Source organism: Falco rusticolus, chromosome 8 (genome assembly GCF_015220075.1).
Source record: "Falco rusticolus isolate bFalRus1 chromosome 8, bFalRus1.pri, whole genome shotgun sequence".
NCBI classification, from domain to species: domain Eukaryota; kingdom Metazoa; phylum Chordata; class Aves; order Falconiformes; family Falconidae; genus Falco; species Falco rusticolus.
In genome coordinates, this window is record NC_051194.1 from 8187779 (window position 1) to 8199172 (window position 11394).

Genomic DNA, 11394 nt, shown 5'->3' on the forward strand with positions numbered 1-11394 from the left:
GCGCACGCCGTCGCAAACCCGTCGCAAACCCCGCGCCTCACCGCGCCTGCCCCCGGAGCGCCTGCCGTGAAGCGCGGCGGGCAAGATGGCGGCGCCGTGGGCCCTTGGCGCGGGTAGGTCTGAGGGGACGGAGCGGGAGTGCTGGTTTCGGAGGGTCTCGTCTGCTCAATCCTCGCTCACTGTGCTACTCCCTTTTAGGTGGTGCCTGGGTGCGCCGTCTCCTCGGCTGGGCGCGGCCGGAGAGGTGAGTCTGGCTCTGCCGCGGTCCGGAGCAGGCGGTGGAGCAGGAGCCGCCCCGCTCAGGGGGTCCCCGGCCTGGAGGTCCCGGTCGTCAGGCTCGGCCTTCTTGCTGGCTTCTGGCCCTGCCCCGGAGCTGTGGGGAAAGGTCACTTTGTGCCTCTGTAGTGCCTTTGTGGGAACTTGGAGGTTGTGGCGTGATGGAGATGCCTCTCTCTCGACCCCTTTCTATCGGGCATCCAGATTTGCTCCAGTTTTATGGTGCGGGTCAGTAACACAGTACGTGTTGCTGCCCTCTGCGCTATCCCCAGTCGTTGCTTTTTCTGTAGTTACTGGTCTTTCTCTTCAGTCTGGGGAAATGGTGGAGCTGTGCTGAGGGAGTAGCTGTCATAGCTGACTATATCCCTGACTTCAGAAGAAAGGCTGATGTGGAGTCTCAAAAGTGCAGAGCTTTGGTCTCCACTAGGGCCTGTGGAGGTAAATGCATTGCAGAGGCCTGTGTCACTGAAGGAAGAAGAAATAGGCTGATGTTGGCTGTGCTTTGGGTACTGCCTTTCCTTGAACTGAATTACATCCAAATTGTTTTACTCTGTTCTTCTAGTCTGTATATCTCCCAGTTGCTACTTATGCATGATTCTTTCTAGAAAGGTGCTCAGATTTTTCTTTACTGTTCCACTTACTCATATATGAAGTACTTTTGTTTGTTGCTTGTCATTGTTTTCTTTTGCTTAAAATGTGTTTGTGTTCTCTTACTTCTCTTAAAGCTGTGATTAATAGAGTTGCTCTTCATATGAGGTTGGATTACCTTAAGAGAGAGAATATGTAAGATTCCTTAGTTCATCAAATTTATTAATGTGTTCTGTTAATACCGGGAAGACAATACTGAGTTCATACTGCTTGACATGTTAAATTGTAAAATGATATTCACGTGCTTGTCAAATATTTTCCTGTATTAATCGGTGATATTATGTCTGGTGATGATGAATTGTCTTGATGAGTGGAATTTTTAAGCATTAAACAAATAAACAGGGTTTGGTAAATACCTTAAAAAATATTCCGTAACATTTGAATTTGTATATTATGCTACCCCCTACTGATAGGATGTGAAAACATTACGGTGTACAGTGCCCTTTTGAAACTAATCAGTGTGTTCTGTTTGCCCGTTGTTTTTAAAATGCTTTTCACCGTGTGGTTACCTGCACAAAGCCGTTCAAGCCTTAGTAAAACTCGCAGTATCTGCTCCTGAACTTAACTTCTTGTAGTTGCGAGTGGCCGCCCAGCGTACTGCTTTAGCTAGTCAGCAGGGGGCAGAACGTAACTTGGTTTTTCTGAAACTGAGGCGGGTGATCTGACTGAAAACGGAGGGGTTTTTGCGATCAGCTGTCTTGCATCGACATGATTGCATATTGAAAATAGTTCAGAATATCTTTCCCTTCAAATTTTAGAATGTTTATGAAACGCTAATACTTTCTTGATGCTCAGTCCCTTGAAAAACTAGGATAGTTTTCACTGCTAAAAATGTTGTTGGGTGGGTAAAAGTTAAATAAGCATTGGATGGTCTTGGAAAAGATGTAAGTTATTTTTGTGAGTAATGAACCCCACGTAAGAAGAAAGAGGTGACTGTGCAATGATCTGGAGACACTTAATGTGGAATCTCATGCTGTACCAATGTCAGTTCTGGTTCATGACCAGTTAGGTTAGGAATCCTGAGGCTACTTTTTGAATTAAAACCCCTTTCAATGTAAACTGTAGAGAATGTGGACAGTTTTATTTTGTGAGTAATCAAATGTGTCAGTTCTCTTTATCAAGATGGGTAAGTTCACAATTTTCCAGATAAACTGGGCAGGGACAAAGAACTCCAATGTTCAGCAGTGAAGACTGGTCGTGTCTTGCAGGTGGCTAGCATCCAGTAGCCTTTTTCCTCTGTCATGCATCCACACAAGCACATCTCTGCAGAAAATTGGGAAGTGGGAGAAAAAGAACAGGATTGTTTACCCTCCGCAGCTGCCTGGGGAACCTCGGAGACCAGCTGTAAGCATACACCTATGAATTTCCATCCCTGTTTATGTTTAGCAATTTCCGAACAGATTGTCTCTGGGCAATTCCACAAGGCACTAGTTTGACAGCTTATTCGTTTGTTTAAGATTTTAGTCAGTTTGGCATATCTATATTGTAAAAGTTAGCATCACTTAGAATACTTTCCATTTCTAAATTACATTGGAGCTTCAGGTTGCTTGCAGCTGATCATCTACCTGATATGTGATGCAGACTGTAAAGGTATACCATCCACTCTTTGTAGAAGTCTCTGAACTACAAGGAGGAAGAAATTACCCAGGATGTATCATTATGCGTTTGTTCTGTTTGTACTGACAGTAAATAACTAGAGAACAAAGTGACTGCATTGTTGCTTCTGTGCACAGACTTTTGCTAAGTAGTGGAACTAGCGGTGCCTGTTTGATGTAGGTACAATAGAGTGCACGCTATTCATTTCTTAAATTTGTTTGCGTTATAGATTCCTTGAAGTCTGATAGTGTGTTGCCTCTTGCTGTGGCCTTCCCTTAGGGAAGCTACTCAGAGGTTGTTTTCTATCATAGCAGTTGCTTGGAATGTTTAATGTGGACCAAGAGGTTCTAAAACTATGTGGGGAGGGATGTGTGAGTCAGATGTGGCACGTGATTGCAGGAGTCTTTTTTTTTTTTTTTTTTTTTTTTTTTCTCCTTAGGAAGCCATTCTATATGTACTGTACAGTGGGGTGGTTTCTTTAGTCTGTTGCACAATAACTTGTGTTTTACTAAGCCATAAACTGAAGCAAAGAAGCTAAAATTTTCTTTTCTTACCTGTATGCTTGGTGTAGGGCTTTCTAATAGCTCTTCAAGACAGCTTTTGGAAAAGTCAACATAAGTAACATTGGTCAATTTTTTAAATGCAATCATAACAGATTAGTTTCTGATAACGGTAGGTTTATGCCTGTTTCTCCCTGTCCCCTCTTACTGATCATTTTATAACTGGGAAATACAGTTAAATGTAAACAGAAGCAAGCTTCTTAATTTGTTGCAGATGAAAACCGTTTTTTATTGGATCACTGAAGGGATTAATCAGTGCTGCTTTCTCTACAGCAGAACTCATGAGAATTTTAGGTTAATTCTTCAGTATTTCCTTACTGTCAAGAACTGATATTTTGGAATTCTTTTTCTGTAATTGTTCTTCATTGGGAATTAATGTGTTGTGGCCCATTAGGCACACTGCTCAGTAAAGTGTTTGCATCTCAAAAGAATAGGGTTTTTTTGGACACATGCTTTTGTGGGCCGTGAGCATTTATTGCTCTGTGAACATCATAGCCTAGGATGTAGAAATGCATACTGTGTACTGTGCTGACTAATGCAGTGCATGTAAAAAATGCAGTCATTGACCAGCTTGCTTATTAAATCAGTTTTTCACCTGTTCCTAAAGAATGCCATCTCTTTCAAAGTTTTATTGATGTTAAATTTTACTAGCTAGTTTTGGTCCCTATTAGTACAATAATAATGTTAAATGGCTCTCTGGAGACAGCTCTTCATACCAATCAAACTTGAAACCCTCTTCAGTTCTGAAAAGCTAATTAAGTTCATTCTGGTGGTATTATTTAGTTGCTATCCCAGTAACTTGACTTGATAGCAGAGTAATATTTTGAAGACTGAATGGGCATGTCAGCCTTAGGCTGCTTCAAAAGGGGGGGAAGAGGGAAGGAAAAAATGATGAAAAATCTTCTGATTATCTTTTTCAGGGATTTCTGTTTATAAACTAATTCTCATAAGATTGTAGTAAAATTTTCTGTGTGCTAGCTGCTTTTTTTCAATGCTTTCAGTTTCGAATGTCAGAAGCTTATGCCTGGTTTGGTACGGACACGGTATTGCAGGGGGAGTCATGCTTATTTTATTCCTAGTAAGAAAATAGATTGTGGAGCAGATGTGTGTGCTGCATTGTTGTTTTCACAGCAAAGTTACTGATCCTCTAACTTTGTTTTTGCACCTAGGAAATATATCACTGTCGGAGGGAAATAAAATATAGCAAAGATAAGATGTGGTATCTGGCAAAACTGGTAAGCAAAAAGCACTTTGGACTGTATTTGTTAGAATGCAAAATTTAGTTGCTATACTTGCCTTACCAGCCTAGTTCAGTCCCAGTCTAATCAGCATCTTCATAATAGAGTCCTGGGGAAGAGTGTGCGTCTGTGCAGACCAACAGTTGTTTGTAGTTTGTTTTAGCTGCTTTATCCTAGTATGCTTTCAAATGTGTACCCAGGATCATATGCAGATTATGCGCTATGGAAGAATTTCTGTGTTGGTTCCTGCCTAGCAGGAGATGGCAAAGGGAACTGTGAAGGGCAGTAATGGGCTCTTTTTCTCATAAGGAAAAAAATATTGAATGTTTTATCAAGATTTATTCAATATTTAGCTCAGAAGTTCTGTATGTAAGATGTTGCATTGAAGAAATGGTAATTAAGGAAACGAAAGTCTTTTGATTTGCTCTTTTATAATAACAAAATAATTTAAATACTGTCTTCTGAGTAAGAGAAGGGAAGCATTTGTAATTGAAAAAAAAAATTAATTTTATCACTTTGATTGCAGATAAAAGGAATGTCCATTGATCAGGCTCTTGCTCAGCTGGAATTTAGTGATAAAAAGGGAGCAAAGGTGATCAAAGAGGTATGTAGTAGTATTCTTATAACACTCCTAGTTTCAATAAAATTTTAAAATCAGTATCTATCACCAGAAGTTTGGAGATGCTTCTGTTTCTGTGTTTTTCTATGCTTCTATTAAGCCTGTTGGGAGCATGTTCAAACAACGTATTTTTGTAGCCATTGTGTAATGTTGTGACTTATGGGTAATATGCTGAGATCACTTGTGCTGGCTGTTTTAACTTGTAACGATAATAAATTACATGTGGGTACCCTCTCTAACAATGCTTGGTGTTAAGTTCATGGTAAATAATGTAGAGTCCTTGTCACTAATGGCTGCTACATCTTTGTGCTTTGGTTCTTAAAACTGTTAGAGATGAAGGATATCATGGAAAGGACTGAGTTCTGTAAAGGCATGAAAGTTTGTCATACAGTGTAGTTGTTAGGAGTCTCAAATTACTCATTTCCTAGGCTGAAGCGCTTTCTGGCGTAATAATGACAAAGATGTATCCTATATTAGCTGAAAGTATTGAAAAGTTCATTTTGCCTACCTTGGAATTTGTTTCTAGTCTCATGTCTGATTAGGCAGAGGTCCATGGATGGATGGCTGACACATGCTGGTGGCAACCATCTTTTCCCCTCCCTTTCCTCCCCAAAAACATAGTAAGTTTTTCAGTCTGTATGCAAAGAACGTACTTACATAAAAGATGGTTGTCTTTCAAGAGTTCTGGTCTCTATAGAATACTTTTTGTGTTACTGACTTAAACATGCAATTTCTTCCCTGTTGTCTAGAGATAAGAGAGAGCGTTTCTTAAATTCCTACTCAATATTTCAATTTCTTTTCCTTTGGTTACAGGTCCTGTTAGAAGCGCAGGAAATGGCAGTAAGAAATCACAATGTGGAATTCAAATCAAATTTACATATAGGTACATTTTCTTCTTATTTTTAATGCAGAAAAATGTCATAAAAAATAATTTATCCTTAACAAAGTGTTGTTGCTTCAAATCAGCGGAAATGAGTAGAGGATGGTTTCTAGTAAACTCGTGTTTACCGAAACATGAAAGGTGTGTGCTTCTGACTTGCAGCACAGCTGAAGTTAGTGTGGCTGCTGAGCCTTCAGCCATCAGTTTGTTATAGTTGATGTCTGACTGGTGGTGCTCTGGCATCTGCTAGATGCGTTGTTTATAAGATGCATTCATCTCAAAGTGGGGTTTCTGCTCCCTACGTGAACAGAAAGTCCCAGTGAGGAAGATGTTAGGTATGATTATGAAAGATTAAGCAAATGAGAAGCAAACTTTTACTATGTTTTAATGTATGTTAATACGTTTAATGTGAACATAGATGCTGGAAGCTTTGTCCGTGGCTAGTACTATTAGTTTTGCAGGATCAGAATCTAAACTTCTATTAGAAACAGAATAAAAATAAATCAATATTGACACTAGAGTTTTTATTAAAAAAGGCTTTGTTATAGATGATTACAGGATAAGCTTGTAATAACTACAGCACTTTCTTGCCTAGAAAAGTGTTAGAGAAATGTTTACTTGTAATGTTTTTAGTCCCAAAGAAAAAAATTCTCATTGTGCCAAATATGGTATAAATGTTATTAAGTTGACCTCAAGCTTAAAGTAACCTGGATTGTAGAGCAGGTTTGATTAGAATTCTTTGGAGCCTTCCAGGTCTCTGCCATAAGGTTTATCTGCTAGTGCAGGACTGAGCATGTAGATAATGAAAATACCCATGATGAATGCAATAAAGGAAGAAAGGAGGAAAAATGAAGTCTGTAAGACTTCTACAGAAATTCATGAGACAAACTACTGAAAAGCAGTGGAATTAATACCACCTTCAGAAAGAGCTATATAATCTAGTAACTGCTCCATGAGCTTCCTTTGGATTTGTCCTTTACTACGTATTTATCTTTGCATGCATACTTTCTAAATTCATCTTTTCTGGTGCTCCTGAAGTGTTAATTCAACTCACAGATTCCTCTAGCAGTAATCCACTAAAAGTAATAGAAGAAAGGTGGAAGAGAGAATCCTGAGTAGAATGAACTTTTCGTATGCAGTCATGAAAAATATACTGTCCAGACAGTATTTCAGTTGCAGATGTGTAGTAGTTTATTCTTGACTGAATAGTCTTCTCTCCCCCCCACCTTTTTCCTTCAGCTGAGTCAACAGCAGGCAAAGGCCGCTATATGAAGCGGATTCGTTACCATGGCAAAGGCATGTTTGGCATCATGAAAATCGTCAGGTGCCATTACTTTGTGAAGTTGGTGGAAGGTCCTCCTCCTCCTCCAGAGCCACCAAAGACTGGTTTTGACCAAGCAAAAGAATATGTGCAGCAGCTGCGAAGCAGAACCCTTATTCATACACTGTGACAAACTTTTGTGACTGTATAGGTATTTCTTGTTCGATAATGTAATTATATGAAAGAATAATAAAAATAATGTTTTAGTTCTGTCTTTGGTGCTGCTGGAGCTGCATGATGCAAGAATAACCATAGGGGTTTTTCTTATTTGTCAAACCATAGGTATGGGAAAATCTTGGAAAAGCAGCAAGAGATGTTACTTTTTCTGAGTTACCTGGACCACGGCATTCAAGCTCTAACCTGGACTATACAATCTAGAATATCCGGTGCTGTTATAAAGCTTGTAAGGAGCTGTGGTTGTCCTCACATAAGACAGTTGCATGAATTTAAGGTTGGGTCTTTTATTGTAAAAAATGCGTGCTTGATATTCACGTTGCAAGATCAAGACCTGGATTAAAATTACTAAAATTTGACAACTTAAAGTAGTTACAGCGTTGGAAGAAAACAAGTAACAATAATAGCTGAGATTATCAGGCATCAATTTATAGTTTCTTGATCTGGGCTTTAGTGCTCTTTCTGTACAGTTGCTGTTGTGCATCTTCAGCATTGTGTGTGGGAGTGGGGAGTAAGTCATTTAAATATCAGGTTTTGACAGAGTCAGTAGGTGGCAATGTTTAGTTTGTCAGAGAAGGAAGTGGTGGTGAAAACTTAAAACACGATGAAACTGTTCTTGATTCTGACCATGGCATTAATAGTCTGATATGTGCATGGAGTTCAGGTTGTTCTCTGGAAACTCAGTATGGGTAACAGGCACAATATGGAAAAAAGCTTGTCTTGGTGAAGAGTGAACTAATTATTCTACACGGTCTGGAAACAAATTGCTTTTGTAGTGTTGAGGCAAGTAAAATGCTCCTTGGATTTAATATGGAATGGCTTGTTGCATATACAAATTGGGCTTTCAGTTCTGTGAACACTCCTGGTTTTATAGTTACTTCTTTGAAGAGAAAAAGACTGCAGTCAGTAGGGGGAATCTCATTCCACCCAGTCAAATTTTCAACTCAGATGGCTGGAGATCATGAACATCAGCATAAATAGAATAAGTTGCTTGTTTATGCAAATGTCTGATATTTAGACCTTTCTTTTCCATTCTGGGAACATTAGAAAGGGAGATAGACTGCTTGCCTCGTTTGGATCTTTTTATCACATCAACTAGCGGTAGCTTTTCTTACATGTGTTGACTTTGGTCAGTACTTGAGTGATGGCAAAGGGACAGTTCCTATAAGGAAACAAATTACCTTTGTCTTCATGAAGGTAGTATACAGCTGTTTCTTTTGGCTACCAAAGAAAGGGTCTCATGATGTTAAAAAGTGTTAGGAGACTGTGAAGTTATAAGTAGTACATGCATAGCTCAATACCATTTATGGGTGCTTCTTTGCAGTCTGTTTTTCTGCAGTGGACTTTAAAGACTTATTACTTGCTGTAAAGCCACAATTCAGTAAGTTTTGTCTGAAAGGTATGATCCTGATAAAACTCTATTGGTAGCCCCTGATGTGTGATTGAAGAACTGTCTGTTGTGCTATGATAAACAGCTGTGCTTTGCTGTGCCAGCTGCCTTTAAACTCTTTTCATCATACCGAATCTTTTACATTTGTAGCAAACTTGAATGACTTAATACTTTTTTGGGTCAGTGATCTGGGAGAAGACTAAAGAATTGCAAAATAATCCAAGTTTAATAAGCACTAGTCACCTAAGCATGTAAAACCTGGCTTTCTAGATATTTTACTCCAGTACCTCTTTTTCCTGCATGCTGTAAATTTTTCTTTGTATCCCTTCTGGACCTCCAGCCAAGGTTGTGTCCTTATAGATATCATTGCTCTAGTTATGAATCTGCAGAGATGGAGAGAAGTGAAAATGTGACTGATGTCTTTTCTGGCTTTTTTTGTGATGCAGCAGGTGGCCCTGACACTCCTTTAAACAAACAGACCTGGGCTTTTAAAATTTTTCAGTCAAAAAGCAAAGTTGTTGCTTGTCATTCTTGTTTCCTTTCTCAAAACAGTAAGTGGGAGGACTCCCTTTTGGCATGCTTTTCAGCATTCCTCTTATTTCTTAGTGCCCTTTTCTGCCTGCTTAAAGCCGTGTTGACTAAGGAAGCTCCATAGCCATGTCTGTAACAGTACGATGATGGGACATATGGTGAGATGAGGGGTTTGTGCTGGCTTGATCCTTCCCTTTCACTGGTGAGATGGTAAGAGTTGTCTGAAGTGGTTTCTGTGATAGGTGCATCAGAACATTGGTGTGGGAGGCTGCCTGAACCTTTTTAATTAGTAAGATCTGGCGGTAAAGCTTTATACTGTTAAGTTTTATATATAAATAAAATTGAAAGGGATTGATTCTGCTGTGCTTTCTTGGTAATTAGTACATCCACACTTCAGTTAGATATTTGATATGGATTCAGACGGAAAATTCCATGCTAACTGCAACAAGTCTGTAGCAGAAGATCATTTATTACTGTGACCTCCAATAGAAGAGCATTCTTAAATGAGCCATCACCGGGAGGGAGGCACCTAGGCCTCTACATGATGCTAATTGTATTAGTAACGTCTGGGGGCACTGTAAACTCACCGCTTGTGTATGTATGTGCTGATGTTACAGAAACTGGAGAAGGAGCAAGTATGCGTGAAGGTGTAGTAAGGCTTCAGGGAAATCTGAAGAGAGCAGAACTGTGAGCTGTGCTCAGCAATGTGAGATTTAATTGAGGAAAACTTAAAAACCTGCTGTTGGGCTTGTTCGTAAACATTTTAAAGTATCCAGTGAGAAAGTCAAAATACATTGGTCAGGCAGCCTGAATGTCTTTTTGGATGTGTGGAGTGTTGTGGTGGCATGGTTTGTTTTTTTTTTTTTTTTTACTTTTTAAGGCATTTACTAAGGTAGTTCGTCAAAGGTAGAGTAAGGAAAGACTCATTGATATAGTTAAGTGATCATCAGCCTCTTTAAATACATGGAAGATAAATGTAAGTGTTATAGCAATGACTGGACAGTTAGGGACCTGTGATTCTGGTCAGATCTGTACTGGAAATTGCCACTGTCAAGTGGGCTGCATTAGGACTTGAGTGGTACCTGGGCACAAACAGGCATGTTCTGCCCAGTGCTTCAGCTCTGTTACTGTACATGGCCTGAACTTGACTAGACCAAGGTCATGCAGTGCAAATCTTCTGATTACACAAATGGGAGGTGTATAACAGTATTGCCACCTCTGCATGGTGGAGGTGCTTGGGGAAATCCTTCACCGCTGAGTGAAGGAACAGTAGGAATCACTGTTTGCTTTCTGCCAGTCTCTATGAAAATCCACAGCTGGGATGCTGGAAAGTCGTGTGCAAACAGAATTCTCCTTTGAGCAGAAATAAGGTTACTCCTAATATCCTTGGTGAACCACAGAAACAAAATGTGATGTTCTTCAACCATATGAGCTATAGCCTTGCTGAAAATGCCCCTGTTTCAAGCTTTTCAAAGAACGAGGCTTTATTGCTGAATGACGTATTCAGCCATGTAATTTAAAATAATTACTAATTAAATAAAATGAGAGACTGTAATAGCAATAATAATCACAGAAGTTACTGTTTGCTGGAGCCTTACCTAGGGAAAATAACTTGAAAGGAGGGGAAAGTTTCAGAAACTGACTTTCCAGTACTTAGACTGAAGTGAAGAACAAGCTATCTTCTGGGAGTAGTCAGCAAATGCAGAGCTAATTTTGTATTTGCTCTATAACATCAACACTGTCGTTTGGTTTCAAGGAAGTTGTACGCTAATACAGAGGGCAGACTGCCATTGAAGAGAATGCACCAAGGAGAGTGTAACTTTACTTGGGCAAATTAGGCATCCACCTCAGAGTATTAGCTGAGGAAATTAATCTGAAAGTCTGTGTAACACACTTGAACAGGCCATTCTTGAAACTGAAGACAAAACATGGGGCAGAGCATCTGAATAACTGCTCTGTGGGTGCTACTTCTGTGTCTTGCACAGTAGTACAGTCATCAAGTTTTGTGTGGTAAAATGAATTTATCCTATATGAACCTAGATTCACTCGCTTTTTCTTGCCTCCAGAAACAGTCAAATAAAGGCTTAAACCACATTTGTATTCATAGGATACCTTCGTTTTAAATTAGCTTGGAGCTGGGACCGTTGTCAACACTGCATCA

At 39.6% G+C, this 11394-nt stretch overlaps 1 protein-coding gene across 2 annotated transcripts; it reads left to right on the forward strand.

The window, feature by feature from the left end:
- Window positions 1-22: 22 nt before the first annotated feature.
- MRPL22 (mitochondrial ribosomal protein L22) lies at window positions 23-9588 on the forward strand. 2 transcript variants are annotated; one of them, XM_037396988.1, is made up of 8 exons: window positions 23-113; window positions 199-244; window positions 2133-2268; window positions 4250-4315; window positions 4845-4922; window positions 5751-5820; window positions 7057-7289; window positions 7421-9588. In XM_037396988.1, exons 1-7 carry the CDS (start codon window positions 86-88, stop codon window positions 7266-7268), a joined length of 636 nt encoding a protein of 211 aa, XP_037252885.1. In that variant the 5' UTR covers window positions 23-85; the 3' UTR covers window positions 7269-7289; window positions 7421-9588. The 2 variants fall into 2 exon arrangements, with proteins under 2 accessions (XP_037252885.1, XP_037252884.1); XM_037396987.1 differs by lacking the exon at window positions 7421-9588 and having other exon boundaries at window positions 7057-7352.
- The last annotated feature ends 1806 nt before the right edge of the window (window positions 9589-11394 follow it).